Genomic DNA, 24,032 nt, shown 5'->3' with positions numbered 1-24,032 from the left:
TCACTATACTATTCTGCCCCTCTTATAGGTAACTTATCACATGGTCTCTGGATGCAAATGTGTACAAAACTATCTGGAGAATTTGCAAAAAACTATATTGATGAGAAAAAACACCACAACACCCCAAACTGGAGACAGACTGAAAAAAATGGGTAAAACACATGGCTGGTTTCCTGAAGGTAACAGGGCAGATACTATTGCAGATACCAATGACAACATTTTTGTGTTTCGTCTCATCACTTAGAATGAGGTAGCACAGGACACTGCTTGGAAAGATTCATATTTCCTAAACTGGTTACACCAAGAAGTGATCAGTAACTAAGATTTGGAGAAAGATGGGAACTGAAAGGACTTAAATTACCTGTAGCATTCCTTTAGCCTCTTTCCCAACAACTCTGGACCGCCACCTCCTGTGTGTTCTCTTTTCCTTCTTCGGGCTTTCAAAAGGTCCAACCTTTTAACAACATGCAGGACAAAGATTTTACAGATTGCCATAAAACTAGCAGAGCTAAGAAGAAATATATTGACACTTAAGGATTTGGGGCTGTTTTTTGGAATTGCAAGGGAAAACCTTTTTTGGTTTTGTTTTTTGAACAACAAACCTGCATAGCATTTATAGCAGGCGCTGAATATGTCCTGTGAAGAACATCCATGCTCTGTAACAGTTGGTTCATTTCCAGTAAATATGTGTGACAGTTCGAGAGGTCTGTTTTGAACAAGAGAATATTTTCAGTTGCTCTAAAGTAACAAACACACTGGAAGTTTTTTCTTCATAGGTTAGCTTTATTTTGATTATAGGTAATATAAGCTATTCATTAGATGGCTGGATGAAAAGCTTGTATCCTTCTATCTTCAAGTTCAAATTCAAAATATGAAATGCATCCACATGGTGTGTATAATGATCACTATATTTTATCCTAGTTGGTTGCAGAAAAGTAATAATAATGTGATCATTACTGCAGTTTGGGACTAGTCAGAGCTCCTCGTGGCATCAAGACTGAACTGTACAGTCAGAGCTAAAGATGAGGCTCTTCTGTATTAGAGCTGAAACTCACCGGTGGTTAGAACTTTCCCAGATAAGTATCACACAGACACTACCAACAAGAGAAAGATCTTCCTGCTCTTGGGAAAGTGTGAAAGCAGAAAGTGACTTTGAATTACAGTTAGTGATTTTTAAATGACTAGATTTTGGGTGCTTCCCTTTTGTGAATGCTTGGCTTAAGAAAGTTCAAAACTTACTACTGAAGGTGATGTTTGTATATAAAAGAAAATGTACTGAAATATATTGCTTCCTTGAAGAGGTGCCCACAATTGATACCCCAACATCCAAAAATCACTAGTCCTTTTGAAATCAAGTGACTTGCCAATTAATCGACAACCACCCCTTTGCTCCCTCCAGTTGCAGACAAAACTTGTAACTATAATGACTTCTTACAGTGTAGTACTCTCATTATCAATAAAAACTAGGGTAAATATTAGCCTATTTTCAATTTCCTTCAAATATCATTACCTCTTGAACATTTTTCCATGTCTTCAGAAGACTGTAGCCAAGATGAAATCCTGGACTCATTACTCGAAAAGGAAAATGACAAGTTACCTCCAGCTGACAACGAATTCTGTTTGGTCAAGCCGCCCATCTGTTCCAAATAAGAACAAGTGAATAAGTAACAAATGATATTTTAGTGTTGTATGCACAAATTTTGACAACCAACTGCTGAGGTCCACAATCGGGGACAAGGACTGAAGGCATCAATAACATGGAAGAAAAAGAGTGTGTGAACAAGACTAGGTGTACAGTCATTGAGCATAACGTCAGGATATCTAACATAACTGCTGTCCATGAACAGTGGAAATACTAAAGGAACCAAAAAAATTGCTGAAAACTGAATTTTGAGGAAGAGCAAAATTCTGCATCAATTAAGTAAACTTTATACAATTAAAAAAACATATCTGAACAGGATCAAAGCTGGACATTCTTTTCCTCTCCATGCTCCCCAAAGAAGCCTCCATAGTAGCTTAAATGTAACAGGCACGTATTTGTTCATGCTATTTTCCAGTGAAGATAGCAAGACCTACTAGATGTTATTTAAAAAATTTACTCAAGGTTATATGACTGTAGTATGTGATTTGGCTTGACAGGCCTTAATACATGTGTGACTATGCAGCTCATCTGGGTAAATACTACCCTTTTACAACGTCTCAGTGACCGTTTTCAAACTTACCTCATTTTCAGCAGTACCCCTACCAGGTGCTTCAGGAGATGCTGGAAATTCTGTGTAAGAGCTCATTGAGCAGTACAATTAAGTTTCCAGTGGGAAGAAATTTCTACTCAATACTCTCAGTTCATTGTGGCCTATAATGATGTCTTCTTCTCTAATGTAACTACAAATAATAGCAATTCAAATGCCTAATTAATTTTAGACCTTACTAAACCTTTCATCTTTAATAACGTCTGTGTCAGGAAGTCGCACAAATGACATGCTTTGTCAACATCTTGTTTAAAATCAGTTTTACAATGTTCCATCTAAACTACTATTACATGACTGTTCTACTGGTTATAAGAAAAGCTGACTAAGGTGTTTGGCTCTTCTCTAAAGCAAACACAAACTTTGTTACCCCTTGCTCACTTTATGTCAAAACTCAGGTAGCTTAGGTAGTACTGATTTTAAATCTGTTCATAGGAAACATCATCTACATCTCAGTCAGTTGCCATTTTCTTAGTTGGTCTTTTAAAATTTACAGTACAAGCTCCAACTTGAGTTGCAGAATAAAATAAAATGCCCTATCCACGTGATGTCATTCAGTATGGTGTCAATTCATACATATTCAGTATGCAATAAGCACACTTTTTAAATTAATCTAGGTAGCTTAGCTGTTTTATTCATACATGAAGTTGTATGAGCTCTAGTTATCTATATATGTATACTCATATAATAACACCAGCACCTTTAAAAGCACAAGTAAACTGAATTCAAAGATAAGCAATTGTAGTGGCACTTTGTGAACAAATCCCACATTTATCTCTCCAGAAATGGAGCTCATATAATCAGCTTTTCCAGAATTCATATACATGAAGGGCACACAAGCAGGAGGGCAGAAGGAAGTAGGCATTACCAAGAAACAGGTAAAATAGAGTTCGTGTAGCTCCAGCTAGCACAGTTTTGGTTTTGATCAGCATGGCCAAGCTTTAGAATCCAAGCATTCCACATAAACGTATGTAGATAGATAAACCTACCTCTCAACAACAACTGAAAAAAACAAAATTAAAAAAAAAGTGAAAACTGATCATGTGTTTTTAAAGGCAAATAAAATGTAATGCAAAGTTCACTTGATACATTTTTCTCAAAATAACCTAACTGCTGGATTGATATCAACTAACATCAAGCTAGGGCTAGTGTAAATTGGCAAACTTCCATTTAGCTTCAGCTGAGCTAAGGTGATTAACTGCAGCTTAAGAACTATCCCGTTCTATTTTTCACATGAAAATAAGTAGGGCTTCTTTGCAGTGCAAATCTGGATTAATAAATTATAAGTGAATTAAAGTATTTCATGCCAAAGAAGAAACGGTTAGTTTCTTGACAAGGAACATAGATTTTAGATATGCTGGCCACGTGGATTTTTCTTTTCTTGTGTTTTGGTTTGTTTTTTGTTTTGTTTTGGTTTGTTTTTGGTTTGTTTTTGAGAGAGAGATTGCACAGGCATAGAGATATCAGGGGCTTTGCAATGTTCCACTTTTGTCCTCAGTATTCTTCTCCTCCTCTATCCCAGTTGTTTTTTGTGAGAAAATAACCTAATGGCCACAAGATGTATGCCATTTCCTTGCAGACACAGCCTGGGAAGAGCAGGATGGCAGAGCCACAGAGGTGCTGGCACAGCAGAGAGCTCGCCAGCAGCTCTTTGCACAGCAGCCCCGTTACTGACACACGGTGAGTTACTGTTTGCTCAGCCACCCACTCACACAGATCCTCTGACTCTCAGCCACCAGCAAAGAGCTGTGCAGGCACATGGAAACACTTTGGCTGGAAAAGACCTTTAAGATTGAGTCCAACTGTTAACCTAACATTGTCAAGTCCACCTCTAAACCATGTCCCTAAGTGCTATGCCTACATGTCTTTTAAACACCTCTAGGGATGGTGACTCCACCACTTCCCTGGGCAGCCTGTTCCAGTGCCTGACAACCCTTTCTGTGAAGAAACGTTTCCTAATATCCAAACTAAACCTCCCCTGGCACAACTTGAGACCATTTCTTCTTGTCCTGTCACTTGTTACTCAGGAGAAGAGACCAACACGCTCCATGCTACAACCTCCTTTCAGGTAGTTGTAGACAGTGATAAGGTCTCCCCTCAGCCTCCTTTTCTCCAGGCTAAACAGCCCCAGTTCCCTCAGCTGCTCCTCATCAGACTTGTGCTCCAGGCCCATCACCAGCTTCGTTGCCCTTCATATTTCTGTTTGGTGAAAGGATAGTCCTACCAAAGTGATGAACCACCAGTATCAGGGAACAAGCCCACTCAGATCCTACAGCAACAGAGCCAGGGAAAAAAAGACTTAGGTAGGAGGATGAGAAAGAGGTGATTGCTGCTTAGGAGACACTTCTTCTGGACTTGGCAGAAACAGCTGTTTGAGTTATACTAAGTAACACAGTATTACCAAAATAGTCATTATTCTCAGAAGAGATCATTGGTTCTAGACTGGAACAGAAGAGCTTCTTTAGGTGAACATCAGCAAGACTGCTGAAGGCACAGAGGTTGTTTTCAGGCACAATCACTCTTTCTTGAGACTGCATCTGAGAGATTAAGTCATAATGTTGGACTGATCATTTGTCAGGTCATCTGTGAAACTAAGTCACAGAATTTACCTAAAGAGACGTACACTGCCAACCGGGCCCATCCAGACGCCATACCCACCTACAGAATGGTCCTTGGATTGGTTTGAATAATTCTTCTACCTCAGTTCAAAATAAAAATAGTGGCCACAGGTGGTGGTTCTTGGATAATTCCTATATAGTCCTCAGGTAAGCACAGTCAGATTGATTAATGTAAAAGGGTAAAGGTTTTATTAGCTAACGTGTAAATGAAAAAATGCTAAAGGGAAAAAAAAAAAGTAGACAAGTGCTCTTCTGGGACCCAAACCAATATTCACCAGCACATATCAGACAAATACTGATACGTCTCAAATGTTATGAGAATTCTAACTCAATATCCAGTTTTAAAAGTCATCACAAAATATAATTTACTGCATTAAAACAATATTATAAAGTTTTACAGCACCATAGAGAAAACTGCTGGGAGTAGATCAATAAATAATATAATTTTCCTCCTGACATTTTAGATCATAACTTAAGTCCCACCACAAACTTCCATTATGGCCTTTACTTAATAAACACAAATCAGACTAATTTAATTCCTGATGAAAGCTGATTATTTATAAATCATAACTATTACCTTTCTGCCCAGAGTAGAATCACAGAAACCAGGGAAAGAGTCCGCAGTAGTAGACACGGGGAAGAAAATATTATTGACGTCATGAGGAAACATGGAGATTTCGTTCTGACGGTACATTCTGTGGTGACGAAGTTTCGCTACCCATTCATCAAACAGCTCCTGAGATTTCACCTACACAAAATATCAGGGTTTTTAACATTCACATTCAAAATCAGAAAAAAGAAACTAAGGTATTTTGTGCTGATCAGACAGCTAGCTTGTCTGACCTTTATTGGCAAAATACTGGAAAAGTTTTTCTCACTATGCTTCTACATACACATTTGACTGTGGAAAATACTTCCTCTATAGGTAAGACAAAGAGCAAACTACAACTACTGAAAACAAAAGCACTTGTGCAACAAGTGCATAGCCTTTTCCAAAAAGAGTGCTGAGTGAAAAGAGTGCTGCTAAACATGAGGCATCTTTGAAATTTCTATTTGGAACAGGGTTACTGACTCTGGAACCGTACATTAAGGCCTCTGAAGTTATAAAGCGTAAACTAGTCTGCTGAGACTAACAAGTAAGTTATTACTGTAACTAACAGACCTCTCACTACACTGTACTTAATGTTGTTATTTTGGAAGCAAGGTTATAACAATCTTGAAGACCTACCTTCAGATGGTATATCTGCTCTTCTGTATCCAAATCTATACATTTTGTTGATTTCTTTACAGACATGACAGAAAGTCCAACATCAATACAGCCATGAAGCTTCCCTCTCTCTATCTGGAAAAAGTAAAAAGAATACAATCACTCCAGAATAAAGCAAAAGGATAGATATTACCTACTGAAGTAATTTCCCTTCCTTCAACCTACCATTTACAACTGCTGAAATTCTACATCCCATTGTCAACAATACAGATTTATTGTCATTTTGAACAAAACAGTGCTGTTACCTTAAAATGGCCTTAAAGAGTTTCTGATCACTTACATCACCTTGGCATTTGGAATACTTCAAAATCCCTCTGTCCAAAAAGAAGTATCTCTGTAACCAGAAATGTGGAGAATTAAAAAACAACCAAACTAACAAAACCAACAAAAAAACAAACAGCAACCACAACATCCCCCCCCCCCATATTTATTTGGAAAACACTTTATCTGTTCTTAAGTAACATTTTTGCCACAAAACCACACCAAGCAAGTCCCACTCACACGACATTGAGCTTTCAGGCAAACATTCCTTTCCTACCTTGTGCCAGCCCTTCAAAGGCCATTTCCTCTTTTTCAGCAAGCAGCCCTCCTGCTTCTGAGGCTCCTGAGTACAATTCATTGCTCCCCGGAGTCCTTCTACAATTTCCCAGCTGTCCTGCTTAAAAAAGATAATCCAAATCTAGATCTTGTTTCTTCAAAAGAACAGAATTGTTAAGAGACATTCAAAAGGATGAAGGCTATATATGCAAAAAACCCAAATAACGTTGAAATCTAAGCTTAGATCCATCTTTACACTTTGTTATGTATCTTCCAAGAGACAAGATTCTTTTTTTTAAATTTTGAGAAAAATAATACAAATGAAATAAAACACTACTTTCATGACATCACGCTTTGTTGAATATACATGCTTACCAGAATTTTATATGCATATTTTTCTGTACGTACATACATACACACAGTGTATAGCCACAGCCTAGTCACAATTTAGCATACGAAGCATTCTGCCATCACAAGCACAAAAAGCCTATGCTAAAAGGACATGCTTTGTACGCTATGAAGCGGAAATAAAAGACACCATTTATATAAAACTCCTCTGCTCACATTCAGTAACTCAAGGTTTTGTGCTCAGTGTGACTTGCAGCCTCCCTAAAGTAGAAATAATGAAAAAGCCAGAGAAATAACTCTGTTTAGGGAGTACTATGAGGAACATAACAAAGGGAGAGTACAATAAAAAAAACCTCTTCATCAGATACACCTCTAATTAAAAGAGGATGTCTCTTTTTTGCCATCAGGAACTCTTAAAAGAAAGACCCTGCAGCAACATAACAGAATATATCTCATAACATTTTTATAGTTCTTATTTATGGATCAACTCTAATGAAAATGTAACATGAGTTTCAAGGTTTCTGATCAAAGATCTCACAAATTATTTATTGCCAGCAACCGTAGGATTTGACAGATCTAGAATTACAAACAACTGACAGGAAATGGCATGTGCTAGTATCATCCCCATATATTTGAAAAATACAAAGAATACTTTAACGTATAGAATTTAATGACGAAAAAGGACTTGCAAGAAACACTTTGGGGAAAACAGAACTATCCCAGGTAGGTAAGTACTTGTGGTCTTCCCTGTAAGATACATAAGAAAGTATTGCCCTCCAAAAAGTTGACTGACTCAAAAAAACTTTAAAACAAAAATGAAAGAAAAGTCAGCAAGAGTGCTAGTTGGCTGTATTGGGTTTGTGTGGCAAGGTTATGGTAGCTGGGAGGCTACAGGTGTGGAAGCTTCTGTATGACAAACCCAATGCCAGCCAGCTCCAAGATGGGCCCACCACTGGCCAAGGCTGAGCCTGTCAGCAATGGTGGTAGCAGCTCTGGGATAACACAGTCAAGAAGGGGGCAAAAAACACATGCGCAGCAACTGTAGTCAGAGAGACAAGTGGGAATATGTGAGCAAAACAGCTCTGCAGATACCCAGATCAGGGAAGGAGGAGGGCAGGAGGTGCTCCAGGTGCTGGAGCAGAGGTTCCCCTGCAGCCCATGGCGAGCCTGGCTGAGCTGTCCTTCTGCAGCCCATGGAGGTCCACAGTGGAGCAGAAATCTACCTGTAATGGAGGACCTCACATTGGAGCAGGTGGATGCCTGAAGCAGGCTGTGACCCCATGGGAAGCCCAAGCTGGAGCAGGTTCCTGGCAGGATGTGCAGACCCATGGAGAGAGGAGCCCAGGCTGGAGCAGCTTTGCTGGCAGGACTTGTGACTCTATGGGAGACCCAGACTGCAGCAGTTCATGAAGAACTGCAGCCTGTGGGAAGAACTCATGTTTGAGTTCATGGAGGACTGTCTCCCATTGAAGGGATTCCACGCTGGAGCAGGGGAAGAGTGTGAGGAAGAAGGAGTGGCAGAGAAAACGTGGGATGAACTGACCATAACCGCCATTCCCTGTCCCCTTGCACCACTGCGGGGGTGGAGGAGGTAGTGAATTCAGGAAAAAAGTTACGCCTGGAAAGAAGGCAGGTGTGGGTGAAAGGTGTTTTAAGATTTGGTTTTATTTCTCATTATCGTACTCTGAGCAGGAGCGATCTCTCCCTGTCCTTATCTCAACTCCAAGCCTTTCATTTTATTTTCTCTTCCCTGTCCAGCTGACGAGAGAGAATGATAGAGGAGCTTTGGTGGGCACCTGGTGTCCAGCCAGGCTCAACCCACCACATGTGCTCATTTATCTATCTCCAGAATCATTAAAATTCACCCCTATAAACCTAGGGAAAAAAACAAAACAAAAAAACCCCAAACTACAGTAGGTAATATACTGATTACTTGAGTAACAAGGCATAACAGTAAACCTTCTTTGAAAAGACATTCACTAAACAGCCTAAGGAATCTGATCTCCTTTCTACCACATTCCTGGCAGCATTCCCCTTTATTGTTATTATTTTCCTTGCACTGCACTTCATGGAACAAACTGGAAAGCTGCTCTGCTTCCCTGCCAGCACTACACAACAGGCTGTAAGCAGCAGAAATGTGGCGCTGAGCAGCTCCTGTCATTCAACACCCTATAGGCCACCCAATGATGTCCTACTACCTGAAGGTAAGTTAAAACTGCAGTTATTCTAACTGAAATTGTTATCATGGCACACTTCATTTTTTGTCCCTGCACGTTGGGATTTTATCCTTGTCAGTTTTGTAACAAATAGCTTCTTTATTCGCTCCAGTTTTAACGGTGTTTTGACAGCACATTAGATACCATTATTTTGAAACAATGATCTGGAAATCATCTTTTTCCTGTTGAAAACCGTAAGTTACACTTCATATTCTTTGTATTTTTACTACTTTGGGACTTACTTAAAATGCTCGATAATCATGAATCCTGTTCTGCTTTGGGGTAAATTACTATAATATCAGATGAGGGAACAGAGAAGTTACTCATGGATACCACTACTTTATTGGGCTGAAGGAAGAGGAGAAAGCCTCCCAGGCTGTGTCCAGTACATCAGCCTAACACCAGACACAGCGGGTAGAGCTCGCCAGCTGCAGTTTGACAGATACTCAAGTACAAAGGCAGCTCTAAGCCTCCAGTATTAAGGACTTTTCCCCCCTCTTTTTTTTTTTTTTTTGACAGAACATTCCAGTCCAAAACCTTGAAAGGCAAAGAAAAATGACGTTCCACCACCTCTTTTGCCATAAAGTTTTGTGACACTAAGTGCTTTCCATAGTGGGCTTGGATTTCTTTTTCCTGTTAAAGATTACTGATGAAGCCTTATATGATAACAAGGATTGGGACTGTCATGACGACAGAGAGCAGCCTCTTTAAATATCATTGAATATAGTATAATGCTACCATTTACTTGTAACAGCTGAACTTACTGCTGCTTAGATGTCCACATGTGGATGAAATCTCTTTTCCTCAGAAAACATTATCCACTAAATGAACCACTATAAAAATTAATCTTGACATTAGCCGGTTTCAAACTGGAGACTTAGAAAAAGGTACATGGTTCACAAAGTGAGAAACCTGATGGAAGTAGTGAAGATAATTCTAATTAAGGACTACCAGGACAATCTGCAAGCTCGAGAAAAATGCTGTGTTTATGTTTTTGTTTCTTTCTTCTTGAAATCAGCCAGAAGAGCTTAAAAGCTGTTTTGTCTGATTACTGAGCAAGTTATTCCCCTTGCCTCAGCTGAAATACATTAAACTACAGTACCCAAACACATAACTTTTCCACTGAGAACTAACCTGACAGCAGTCAAGACTAGTGAACAGCAGATACTTTTCAATATTCCAGTGTTACATCCAGTGAAGCAACTTTCTTGAACTTTGGATCAAGTTCTCAGAGACTCTAGTTAAGCTTGAACAACTGAAGGTTGATAAGAGTGGTCTGCTCGCAGAGGTGAACAGAAGGAAGCAGCTGAGAAATTACTCAGCCACTTGCACCCATTTGGAATATACATGGGGTCAAATAGTTTTGGTAAAACTTTAAAATACAGAGTACATTCTGGCCTGCGTTCCAACTCAAATTTTGTCTGGGCCACTCCTGCAGTCAGGCACCAGGTGTCTCCCACGTTCCTGCAGAAGAACCACATTTCTCACTGTTTTTCAGGTCAGTGAAGTGGCCAAGAAAGTGCCTCCACCATTAAAAAGCGTGAAAGCGGGAAGAAAAGCAAGAGAGAGCACTTCTTCCCATCAAGCAGGCCCAATGTCCTGCCAAGTCTCAGCTGAAGGCAAGTCTCTTACCCACATTTCTGCCCTGGGAACCTCACACTTCAACTGCAAACTTTATGTAAACGTAGCTTTAGTTGGATTAGAAATTAATCCTTTTAAAAGCACTAGACTATTCAATCAACTAAGCTGCCCAAGGAAAAGCAAGGAATAGTTCAGAGAATTAACATTTTGGGGATCTGCTGGATATATGCATGGTACAACAGTGCAGTAACAGCATTTGGTCCTCTTCCACATATGTCTCTCAAAAAAAGTCCAACCTTTCCCACTTGAACCCCCAAACTCACACACTTTTCAAAACACCGCTGTTGCAACTCGTTTTGGATCCATTCACTTTTGATCCAAACCCTACAGGGTCTTGATCAGTATTTTGTTCAGCGAGAGATCTGACATCTCATTTAATGAGGAAAAAGCGTCAGTTGGCTGTTGCTGGGAGCAGCTGCAGAAGCAAAAGAAAACTGCTTACTCTGTAAAATGAAGGCAAATTAATCAGGCTGGTTGGTTATCAACTGCTCTCATCTGTCTGAAACAGCAGAGGAACGAACTGGAGACACAGGATTTCCTAAAAGCTACTGGAAGAATTCAGGTTATGCTCTATTTTGCTGGTTGTTATCCCGCAACAGGGAACTGGAAGAGGTACTTCAAACCACAGTGCTAAATTAAACAAACAAGCCAAACCAAAAACCACCACCACCACCTCCCCACCCCAAAAAAAAAAAAGGAAAAAAAAAACACACAACAAACTCCCAGCTGAATGGCATTAACAATTCCAGCATAAGCCTGATATCCAGATTGGTAGTGTCAAGGTTATGACACTACAAAAGATTTTTTTTATCATTAGGGGCCAATATATGCACAAAACGATCAACACTGCATTTGCTGCCCGGGCAGAAGTTTCACTCGAGGCTGAGGGAGGAACACACTCCTTACTTTTCTCAGGTCCAGAGGTGCCCCTTGCAGCACTGGAAATTCATCCTGCAGTAGTTGCTACTTGGCTATACCTGCTCTGTGGCTGAGAAAAAACAAAATAAAACAAAACAAAAACCATACACTTTGGTCTACAGAGATAAGTCTACCATTAGGTAACAGTAGTCATTTTCTTTATTTAATAAAACAAATGCCTCCTCATTTTTTGCAATATTCTGTACCATACAGCTCCTCAAAGCAAATTATTTCAGGAGACAGGACAAAGTTATGAGTTTGAACAGCTCTCAGACCGATGCTTGTGCTTGCAGCTCCCTGAACGAAACAGATGACAGCGCCAGATTTTCTCCAGTGTAAAATGCAGTCAGTTGTACCGAATATTTTAAAGTGCCAAAAATAGAAGCCCACTTTGTGGAGGATAAGGGTTGGCATCAGCTGCAACTACAGCATTCGTTACGGTTCATAAAACTGGCAGAAATGATTTAATTTTCTTTTTTAGAACACAAGCTTTTTTAAGCAGTTCTCCTGACATAGAGCTTTTCCCTACTGAATCTATTTTAAAAGTTAGTTAACAAATTAGACTTAAAAAAACCTACCAGAATATATCTTCTTCTGCTTACAGGTCAATTTAAATTTAAAGAAGATCAATATCAGTTTTCCTTCCTCACAAAACAGAGTTTGAATTATGGGTTTGTGTAACAGATCCCATTCAATGACTGAAGTAGAAAAGCAGAGGAAAGCAGAGGTGGGATGTGGCAGTTGCCTCCAACCTGCTATGGGCCTTCAAGGTGAAGTTGAACTTAGTGGAACAGGATTAACTGTTAACATCTTCAGTTCACATTGCAAATGTGTTGCATCTGGCGGAAAAAGGGCACCAAGTTTAGCAAAGGAAGGAGCAGGCCCCTCCAGGTCTGCAGCTCTGCTTAAGTCAGTTCATTTTTGGCACAATGGCCTATCTTCTGCATCACAGGACTTGACTTATACTCTACACCACTGACAGGTGCACTTGTACTTTGTCCTATTGGGGTTCCATATCCCAGTCTAGGGTAGCTGCTTATTATTTCATGCCAGTGTGTACCCACAACACAGTCTGTGCCTAGGAAATCAGAGAGACTCAAAACTCAGATCTCACTATTTTGGGGAGAAAAACAAATGAACTGTCCAGATCCCTTCCCTTGCATGTCTCAGAATTTCTTCCTACTTTATCAGATTAAAAGAACTGCTGTGTCACATCAGCAGCACGGAGAAAAGGACCTGTCAGGAAGACCTGTTGTTAACCTTCAAGCAGCAAGCCCAGCTCTGAAGGTCCCTGAGAGAGGCACAAGTGTTTGAAGGAGGAACAAGATGCCCTCTGTGGAGCTGGAAGATGAAGGAAAAAATATCAAAATCATAGCACTTCACTCCTCAATCTGCACAGCATATGGCAAAATGATTTAAACTTTCATGGTACTATTCATAAGAAAGTATTAGTAAAAGTATTTTCTACTAGGGCTTTGCAAAAAAAAAAAAAAAATTAAAAAATCTCTGTGGTACTTTTTAAATTAGGGGATTTTTTTAACAGATTTATAGAACTTTAGATTGTTGCTTTTAACTTAATAGAGCACCTAAAGTGCTGTCATTTAAACTAACACACAGATGGAAAACAAATTAAATAACTCTCAGACAGTGGTATCACTCATGCCCAGTTTTGTCAGCCCTGAGCAGGTGGGTATTAGCAGGGATGGACTGTGAAGCTGCAATTTACCAATACAGGAGGCTGAGTGAGAAAAGAAGCAATTAACAGAATAAACAAAACTGCTCGATCAGGTGTGACAAATCCTGTGTGGGAAGGGGGAAGCAAAGGAACAGGACACAAGAAATCTCAACCTCCTCACTGCCCAGACCGACAATTTAGATTTTAAAAAATATACTATACTGTGTGGTTTACACCACTAAAGAGAGGTCTTATCTAGCAAGGTAAAGATCTTTATAATCTGCAAGCCCAGAGCCTTTTGGGGAGCAGGAACAGGGAGAAGATATCCATTCCTCACTCAAAGCACTGCTGCGTCCAGGCCAGTATGGCTTGCAGAGTACTGCCTCTGTTAGACCTAAGCGTCCCTCTTTCCACATGCAGCACAGAAGAGTACACCTAACAAAACATCCACTGAAACATGCTATCGTCAAAAACTGGAATTAACAAATAAATTTAAAAAAAATCAAGGGAAAATTACACACATGTTATTTTTAAGTAAATATCCAGAGTGTATACTGCACAGGATATTTAAATCTTTGTTTTCCCGAGCAAAACAGTTTGTTCTGTAAACTACAAGACAACTTTAGTGTGAAAAACCAGCCACGTGAAAAACACCAGGGAATTAACAAAGGAACAGCAATACGCAACCATGCACATAAACACTGATAATGATGAAAGAAACTGTAACTTCCAATTTTTTTTTTTCTTTCTACATTTTACTAATTTGAAATAGGTCACTTTAGCAGATGCAAACAAAGTTATAGGATAAGCTAGGAAGTTCCTGCACTTGGTAAAGAAGGAAATAAAGTATTAAAGTATTCCTTACAAATATTAGAAGTTCCTAATTAAAAATAAAAATAATAGACCAGTTGAACCTTAAAAAGCACATGTAATTTCTGAAAAACATGTTTGTAAATTTTCAGACTATGTAGAAAAAGCAACCAAGCAGAGCTTCTACCCCTGCTTAGTGATCATTTCCCAGCACATAACAAGTCACACAAACTCCCCAATTCCGTGGTCTTGCCTCTGTCATTACCAGCCCCTGAAAACCTGGACAGCCAGTCAACCAGTTTATGTTCCCTAGATGCAAAAGTATACTATTGGTATTGCAATGACTGACAATGAAAAGAGTAACATTGAAACACTGATCAAAGTGGGGATACTTATCATGATGCCCCATTTTATAATATCACAAAGAAATATCAACTGTATCACTCTTCGATATACATCAGGAAACAACCTACTTTATATCCATTTAGCTTCATCTGACAGGTGTATGAGGCAATTTACCATCTGTCTGGCTACAACGCATGGTCATGGATGTACCAGGAACACAAGCAAAACACCAAGGTGCAGCTCTCACCTTGACCGGGTACACTTCACATTTTTGTACAAGGATCAAAGACTAAAGAAATTCAGGATTGACAAGATAACATTAAACCTTACTGAATTATTCATTTTCTCCAAAGAGAGCAGGTGACGACAAAATGGACAAGAAATGGAACCCACTATAATAGTATCAAAAACCTGAGCTAGCCAACAGATTTGATCATGTTAAATGGCAATAAGCGAGGTTCTTGCAGAAATTGCTTCTGCAGAAATATGGTTCCTTATACAGGCTGCTTAACACATCAGTGGATTTAGTCATGCTCATGCAAATCTTATTACTAAAATACTACATGATGACACTCAGTAGACACAAACTGTTGAAACAGAAAATAACAAATGTTTCAAATTACACTTTTTAAAGGTAATCTCATACTGAGGATACAAAAAATAATGTTGCAGGAAAACAAAAAAAGGCATGCCAAAAGCAAGTATTTCTTTGCCCAGTATACTAGACATGCACAGCATTTCTTATAAGCAGAGCACTTTAAAAGGCATAAATTGTTCAGAGATTTGTCTGCCTTGCCAATTTTATGTAGAGGGCCAGAAGTCCCAGAAAAGCAGGTGCTATTTCAAAACACAGCTGAGGTCTCCAAAGCTTTAGGGGGATTTGGATGCTCAATTCCAATTAATATTTCAACCTGAGCCAGCTTCAAGAGCTCCACTAAGCCAGAAACTGTACAAATAAAAAAAGTTTATGTCGAGCACATTGCTCATGATTTCGCAAGCATGAATTGAGTGTGTTTAAGCTTAATTCTCAATGTGGCTGCAGGTCAATGTTTCTTGCCCACCAACAAAAACTGTCTTCAGCAGTCTGGTGCAAACACTCGTAAACATGTCTTTTAAAACTGTGAGGTTTAAAGTACAGCATCAGCTCTGCAAAAAACAAAGCATCCTTTGCATGAGTCACCCAGATGCACCACATTACAAATATACTTATTTTCCTAACTAGAGTTCTACAGCAACAACCAGCACACACAGGCATTCACAGGCACTTTTTCATTGTCAAAGAGGCCCTAGTTCAAGTTCCAGAAAAATGCCTTCTCTTTCAGGCACGCAGGCACACCTTTCCCTGGAAACCTGAGATAAGCAGAGCAAGTATGCAATATCCTACCACAAAAGTGGTATCCTACATGGAAGATTTGGGATTTTAGGATCAAATCACTGAGACTAAGCCTTTACACCAGCAGTATTTCACTATAGAGACACCACACGTACAACGTGGCAGAAATTCAAAGTCACTGTTGTCATTCCAGTTGTACAAGTGCCTGCTCTTCAGTAACGTGTTTAATGCACCTGACTCAAAATAAGACAGAGCTACCAACTACGAAAAGAGTGTAATGAGAACAAAGAAGTGATGAAATAAAACAAGCAAGCAACAGAAAAAGAGAGTTTAGAGTTTTGCTGATATTCAAGAGCAAAAGTAACAGCCAGACTTAGTAATGCTTTCAGTTTGGTTAAAAAAAGTTCGTATTACCTGTCGACTTCCCTGCTTGGAGGAGCAGCTGCTAGTACTTCTTGAAGGAGACATCATTTTCTGGGATGCACCAAGGCTTTTTTCTTCACTCATGATGCAATACCGTTTGTTTCACATAAGCTCACTTAGAACACCATTAAAAGGTAATTAAGAAAATGTGTTGGAAGACTCCTGAGAGAAACGCAGAACTCATCCTTCACCCAAATGCAGTCCAGTGGCATGATCTGCATCCCAGGGAAATTCCTAAAAGGGAAAAGAAAAACAAAAAGTCAAGTTATCAGATACTGTCTCTTCCTGTCATTCTGTAGCATGAATCATAATAAAGCCTTCAGTAATGCAAGCTGACTGCACCACTGTACATTATTAGAAACACATCTAGCAATTAAGTCTCAAACAGGAACAACATGAATTTTGGATCCTAAACACATGCTTCAATTGTCATTATTTATTCAGAGGACAAAGTACAGTATCAAGCATATTTTAAAATATTAAATTATTTAAGAAATAAAGACGCAGAGTACAATAAATATCTATATAAAATGGAACAAAACATCCTCAAAATGTAAAGAAAGCATCTAAGAAAATACCTCCCAAACAAAGATTATGAGTAATCAAAAAAAACCCTCTTTTTCCCCAGTTTCTCGATAAATTAATCAAGTGAGCATGGCTTCAACTCGTAAAGAAAAAACAATAAATCTCTCTATATAAACGAGCAATACATAAAAGCAGTGAGCATGCAAACTCAGCTCACTTTGCATGACCGCTCTTAGCTAGAATCAGAAAGTTTTAACTATTGTCACATCAGTTGTCTCAGTCAGTGACTGGAAGAATAATTAACAGTCTGTTTAATAACAGTGCTGTTTGCAGCATGTGCAAATAAAAGCCAAGCCAGAAACTCCCAAGAACGGATTTCTAGTGCGGGCAGGAGTTGTCATGGTAACTGCATATTTTTTTGAAAACCAAACAGAGGACATAACACAAGGGTGATGCTCTCCAAAACCTGGAGTGGCAGAGCGGCTTTGTGAATTGCGTGTTACTTCAGATTTTCTCTTAGGCAAGGAATTCGCACATTAGGAAAAGTGTAAAAACCACCACCAAGGAAGATAAGGAAGTTTCCACACAGAGAGGAGAAATTTCCTTGCTGAAACAGGGAGGCAAATATTTCACAGTCCTCTTGCTTGTAGTATCAGAACAGTCCTGAACTGAGCTCACTGGTTACTGGAGTTGCCATTCACCTTTTCTTGAAGAGGCTCAGAAACCTATTCTAACAGAAGCAGCATTTTAAGATCTCTAGTAAAGCACTTTATGTATTTTCAGAATTCGCTTCTCTTAAAAAAACAACAAAACACACAAAAACACCCAACCAACCAACAAACCCCAGGTGCTAGACTTAAAATGAAGAAAACAGTACGCTGCGGAAAACTTCTCTCCATAATGATATAGTCTGAAGCACCCAAATTCCAAACAAAGACCTTTTCCAACCCACACTGCCTCTTTGGCAATATAGTTTGCTGTAACATTTCAACCAACATGCCCTCTTTTCACCTGCAACAAGGTCCTTCTTCACAGCATTTACCTTATCTAGTTAGAAATACTCAGTTACTCTCACAGGTTTTACACTGAAATTACTACTGAGATTAGGAATAGTGAGTTTAGGAGAAGGTATAGTCACTTCCTATCTAAAAGATAAATTTGTGTGGCATTTCATTAAGAACTAGCACTTTTAACAGGTTTAGATTTCTCTCAGTTTATGCAGGTTTTGAACCTTAGAGTAAGCATAAAGTAAAACTTTCTTGCTTAGTCTCAAGCTGCATTTAGTAAAAGAGTTTAATGATAACATCTCTGTTAACAAGCAGAGGTCAAATATTCACCACAGGAATGGAAACACACTTCCTGCAAACTCATCGTTCAGATACCCCCTTGCACGTACCATGCAGCAAGTGCTTTACTTTTTTGGCACTCTGTTTGTTCAGATAACCGCCTGTCCTCTCCACTGCTCCACATCCAAAATGACCACTTCATCGCTTGGCTTTCATTGGTGACTATCTGGCTTTTTGGAAAAGCTTGGCAGAGTGTACGGCAAGAAACAGGCTCTAACTTGCAGTAAAATGCACTGAAAGTTGTTATCATCGGTACCTTGAGGGTGTATCTTCAGGACACACTGTGTGCCTGTTTGAACACACAACACAGTGGTTGTGATGTCCTGGAAGTGTCAGGCAACTGAAAAAAAATGAGGTCTCATGGACTTTAACACAAAAGCAATCCATATAATCAGAAGAGTATTTCTATCATCACATTTGTGGTGTGGAGTCTAAAGGAAGTTAAGGTGCGGCTGTATTAGCATTTTAGGACAGAGCAGAAGGGAACTTCTGCTGCGAATCTCCTGGTGCCCCTAGTCTTGCAACACTGAGGTTTGTACCACAGGACAGCCTTGGAACATGAAAAGCAAATCCCTTTTGGATGAACCGTGCTTTAGGAGCACATCCAGTGCTCATAGCGTTGAGTCCACAGCACCAGACTAGAGCTAGTCCTGACTAGTCTCATCCTGGTGTAGATGCTGGGTCCTCACCTTTAACTGATTCCCTACAAAGGTTCACTTTTACTGCACTGCTCTACTTGCTTACACTGACATCAACTAGACACAGACTTATACCACCTAAGTATTTAACATCTCCTGGGGAGCGTCATTTGTCTTTCTCAAATTAGAAAGAGAGATGGGCACTTCTCCAGAGCTCAAGTAAGCTGAAGGTGACTCAGCCACCTAACCAGAGGTGCTTAAATGAGCAGCAAAAGACAGGTAGGGTAAATCTGACAGAGAGCACCTCAAGTATTTTGTCAGTCTGCTTCCAAAATGGGGCTTTGGAATTTCCCTTTATTCCTTCAAATTACCTACTACATGGGCTGAAGAAAAAGCTTTTAGTACCAGCCCTGAAGAAGTCAGGAGTGAAGTATGCCCTCTCTTCAAACTGTTTTATTATTTTATTTGTGTTTCCCAGTAATTTAACCTACTACCTTGAGATTTCCAGATTTGAATGTGCAAGTGCATATGAAAAATTAACACAGCCCCAGCTTATCTGTGAAAACTGCTGCACGCTCCAGCAACTACTTTGTGCCTTTTCTAAAAAAAAAAAATCTCTTCAAGTTCAGGGGAAGGGAAAAAAAAAAAAGAGAGAGGAAAAAAAAAGAAAAACCGTGGTTGCCCTTCAACAATAACCCATTTATTCTTCCTGAAAGGTGCGAAAACACTGATCTCACATCCCAAACTGACTCTCATACTCTGACTGCCAGCAGCAGTGACTGGGCCTCTCTAGGGCAACTGGTGCTTTACATTACTGGTGGAACTTAAGGCTACCAGGTACAAGCGCAATTACAACTGTAAAGCAGACATAAAAAATCAGTATTATGCTAACTAAGCTAAGATTGCAGCTAAAATTAATGTTTTGAGGCCATTATAATCCAGGTGCAATACATTTTGCTCCCCCCCAAGCCACACCGTGCTTGTGGCCACCTTTCCTGCAGAGCACACAGCACCACTTCCTCTGGTCTATTCCAAAAAGACGAAGCAAAGGTATGAGACTGAGGCAAATCCAAATAAATTTAGGGCAGGAAATTTTCACAGGTGCTACGTATTGGCTTAACTGTTCATTATTAAGTCAACAGCAGCAAAAGTAGGCCAAGAGAGTACTTTCACAAATGACCTCTCCAGGTACATTTTAAAGAATTAAGAATACATGAATAGCAAGTGTTATTTACAGCAACTACAGCCTAAACTTATAAACAGCACTTATCTCTACTTATCATCTGGTACTAAGAACCTTATCATTCTACATCAATTAAAGCTAATGCAAACATGATGCTATGTACAACAGGAAAACCTATTTTTTTTTTAAAAAAAAAGTACCGTCCTAAATTGTCCTCAAACCTTTAAAACTGCACTAATTCAAGGCAGCTTCTCAGTATCACAATTGATCTCTTGCAACTCTCAAAGCAATAAGATTACAGCAAAATCCAAGCTTTTCCATATCTCACACAAAAGAAGAAAAGCAGAAATTCAGAAAAAAAAAATGGAAAACTGCACAAAAAAAAAAAAAGGCAACATTATGCAGTTCTTATTACAGCTCTGGAAGAAAAAGCCTTAACAGCTGCTTCAGAGCTGATTCAGCAGTGAAAGAACACTGAAGAGAGATTGTGAGCACCAAAACTGGAAGCGTACATCTCATTCTATAACTGTAGTCAATTAAGGTTTTGTGGATAAAAGAATGGGAACAACAGAAAGCCTGATGAGAGTCATGTGGACACGGCAAGCACAGGACCGAGCAATCCAAATCAGACTTGCCAGCAACACTGAGTGACTGTCACTGAATTGAAAAAGAATCTGTATTGAAACATTTGCTCTGTAGCTATTATTAAATGACTGAGTTACATTCACTCATGCCCACCTGAATCAACAAAACAATAGCCTTTTCTAACTAACGCTTCCATGGCTTTCTCTGTTATACTTCAAATTGTCAGCTTTAATCTCTCCTAGTATCTTATCTAGCTGAAAAAAGGCAAGAATTATTTACAGACTACAGATATGCTATGTATAACTACTGGATGTGTATTTCTGAGGAGGGTATTAGCTGTTCCTGACTTACCATAAGATTCATATTATTGAAGGGCAAAGTGCACAAATGCTGTAGTGTTGCAGAAGAAAACTTGCAGGAACAAGCATAAAATGGTTTAAAACAACTAAGTTATTAAATTATCTTTGAAAGCAAACATTCAAACAACAGGAAGTATTTCAGAATTGCCTACCATCAGACCGGCGCCATCTCCAGACATCGACCAAATCACAACCTTTGCTGAGCAGATGCTTCCATTAGCCATAGAAACATGCTGCTCTCTGAAGTGGTCTGTGATGCAAAGAAAGAGTTATTTCCATCTAGCCCACCTCCTTAGGGAGGCTGTTGTAGTAATTAAATCACACTGACCCAGAAGAGGAAAACCTAGTTCAAACTAAACTCTCTGAATTGCCTCATCAAGAGCTACACAGAGTGGGAAAGGGAAAAAGGTAGAAAAATTACAAATATACTCCATTTAACACCTGATTATATTTCATATATAATGTTCATTTCATGATGAAGAAAAATCTTGCATGTTCCAATGTAGAGAAAGCAAACATCCAAACCAAAAAACCAGAAACAATCCAGCAGAATACATCCCAAGGAAGACATCAAAGAGCACCATGCTTCCATATCAAGTCTAGTCAGACTCCTGAAGCAAAGCAAATATCTGCTGTTTTAGTAGCCTTTAAGGCAAATAATCCAATCCTTACATTATAAAAATTGTATATAAATTTAGAAATAGGTCAATTAGTATCCTGAAATATAAGTCTATATAAAAATACCACTTTTCACTTACATCCATAGAAACTGACTGTAATACTGCATGCAACATGATTCACTTTAAATGCATAATCTTGACAATATCTCTACCTCCCCAGGAGGTCTGCAATAGAAAACACTTCTATAAAAATAATTTGCTGCGCATATATTCTAGACAGATATGTTAAAAATCTTGGTGACTAGTAATAAGGAAAACACATGCAGTAATGTCTGTATTATTATGGTAATTAGTTAGCTGTCAAACCAACTTTTCCACTCAACTTTTAATCGCAGTTGAGAAACATAACTAACAAGACTAACCTAGCTCACAGGCAGGTCCTAAATAATGAATAATTGTCCTTGCTCCCCCACCCCTTTCAGAAAAAGATTTGACTAAGGTTCAAGGGTCTTAGGGATATGGTTTAGTGCCAGAGTTAGGTTATGGTCGGACTCAATCGTGAGGGTCTCTTCCAGCTGAAATGATTCTGTGATTCTAACTACAGCCCAGCAGCTCAGAGCTCTCCAGCAGGAGCCACCAGATTGAGGGGCGACCCACGTGCCCCCTCCAGCTCTTTGCAAGACCCTCGCGCACACACACAACTGAGAAGCCAGAAGCTGGGGGACCATAGGAACCAGTTTGTGACCCAGTAACAGAGGAGTCCACAGTCTCCCTGTCAAGAGGACAGAGCCAAAAATAAGAGATTCAGATCTGTGACCAAAGCCTGTGCTAGGAGCACACACACTGTATGCAGCAGTGCTAATGGAATTGCTCAATTAAAAAAGCAGTGGGTCTGTTTGCACTGGAAATGCCATTAATCTAGCGAAGAACTTAAAAGTGAAAAGACAAAGAATGCTCAGGCTTATTATCATTTGCAGTAAGAGAAGTAACAGGCACATGGTACCATTTTACAGCCTGTACTAAAAACCTTAGAGAGGCCCATCTGTTAATGATAATGTCCGAGAGGTGGTACGAGGGGAAACATCACCATCAGAACTTTGGTACGAGCTTGGTTGCCTTTAATTTTTCTGCTGTTACTATTTAAAGCTTTGCTTTGTTTGCTAAAACAAAGATATTCTACTGGCACCCCAAGGCTTATTCCTTTTTATAACTACACTCATTATTACCAAAACATTGCTGAGATACAGACTGTTTTTTCTCCTAGATCAGTTTTGATAGTCACAGTGTTAGTTCTGGAAGCCAATGCCTTCTTGTGGAAGTATCTGTCAGTCTGCCAGCATGTAGTAATTCAAGATCTTAAGACAGCCCTGTCTGTACATCAAGAAAGAGACATCACTTTCCTGTCAAATCATTGAAGGCATCCAAGGAACTTTGAATCAGACTGCCTCTTTATGACCTGATAAGCTGCATAATGCTGTAAGATGTATAAATCTACCAAGGTTGACATCAAGCAATGTATTTTATTAAACCAGCTGACATGGTTGGTTTAACTATGGAGAAACAAACCCAAACCCAACCACCTTTGGTTTCAAGTAGAACAGCAAATAAGACTATTGGAAGAGTTTTGGTGACCCAGGGATGATCTTTACCAAAGTCTGAAGAAAAACATCATAGGTTATCTATGAACAGCAAACACAATGCAGAGACTGTTTATCTCATTCAGGAAAACTAGATGTTCATTAAAGAGTGGCATAATCCAATAAGCCTGTTTTGTCCTCTTTGATTCAGAGTTTTCCTTTTCACACTTTGGCATCATCTGCCTTCCAAAAAAACCCCAAACCAACCAACAACAACAACAAAAAAACACAAACAAAAACCAACAACAAACCCCCACCACAAAACAAAACCACAACAAACCCCACAAAAACCTATGGTCCCCTTCCCAGATACCTGTTTTTCTATAATACACTGGATTTGTCCTGTATGTCTTGTGTATATCACTTAATTTCTAAAGCAGGCTGATGTGGTCCCTGGTGAAAATGAAATTTACGCCCCTGTTCTAAAAAGATAAAAGTTACAAAGGAAACAGCATTTCCCTCTGAGAATGATTAGTGTTTCTCCTTTATAAGCAGGCCTATTAGCTCAAAATTTAAATATCATTAACTTTAATGACTGTGGTTACAAGATTCATTTCTTCTATGATACACAGAAATTCATTTACACACCTTATAAAGTCTAATGACCAGGAGTTATGAAAATGTCACATTTCTTCTTGATCAGCTTCAGAGGCTTCTGTCTCTAAGTCCATTCCAGTACACCTTTTTCAGCATACTTCACAACATTAGTATTTATGAATGCAGACAGAGCTACAGCTTTTATGTATTATGCAATTATTTCTT

General features: G+C 39.2%; 1 protein-coding gene across 9 annotated transcripts in view; it reads right to left on the bottom strand.

Moving 5' to 3' along the window:
* OSBPL3 (oxysterol binding protein like 3) overlaps positions 1–24,032 on the bottom strand; it is a 92,613-nt gene that overhangs the window by 33,109 nt on the left and 35,472 nt on the right. For 6 of the 9 annotated variants that reach the window (XM_071805025.1, XM_071805027.1, XM_071805024.1 and 3 more), the window contains 8 exons: positions 16,369–16,611; positions 6,670–6,789; positions 6,412–6,465; positions 6,093–6,206; positions 5,442–5,612; positions 1,511–1,637; positions 603–706; positions 362–454 (listed from right to left, as the gene is read on the bottom strand). In XM_071805025.1, coding sequence (XP_071661126.1) covers positions 362–454; positions 603–706; positions 1,511–1,637; positions 5,442–5,612; positions 6,093–6,206; positions 6,412–6,465; positions 6,670–6,789; positions 16,369–16,461 — 876 coding nt within the window. In that variant the 5' untranslated portion in view covers positions 16,462–16,611. Of the gene's footprint in view, positions 1–361; positions 455–602; positions 707–1,510; positions 1,638–5,441; positions 5,613–6,092; positions 6,207–6,411; positions 6,466–6,669; positions 6,790–16,368; positions 16,612–21,165; positions 21,186–24,032 lie in introns of those variants that run through there. The other 3 variants (XM_065830816.2, XM_065830819.2, XM_071805029.1) reach the window with 2 other exon arrangements.

This window comes from Patagioenas fasciata, chromosome 2 (assembly GCF_037038585.1).
Source record: "Patagioenas fasciata isolate bPatFas1 chromosome 2, bPatFas1.hap1, whole genome shotgun sequence".
In the NCBI taxonomy this organism is placed as follows: domain Eukaryota; kingdom Metazoa; phylum Chordata; class Aves; order Columbiformes; family Columbidae; genus Patagioenas; species Patagioenas fasciata.
Note: the sequence above shows the minus strand (reverse complement) of the source record. Positions and strands in the feature narration are given on the sequence as shown.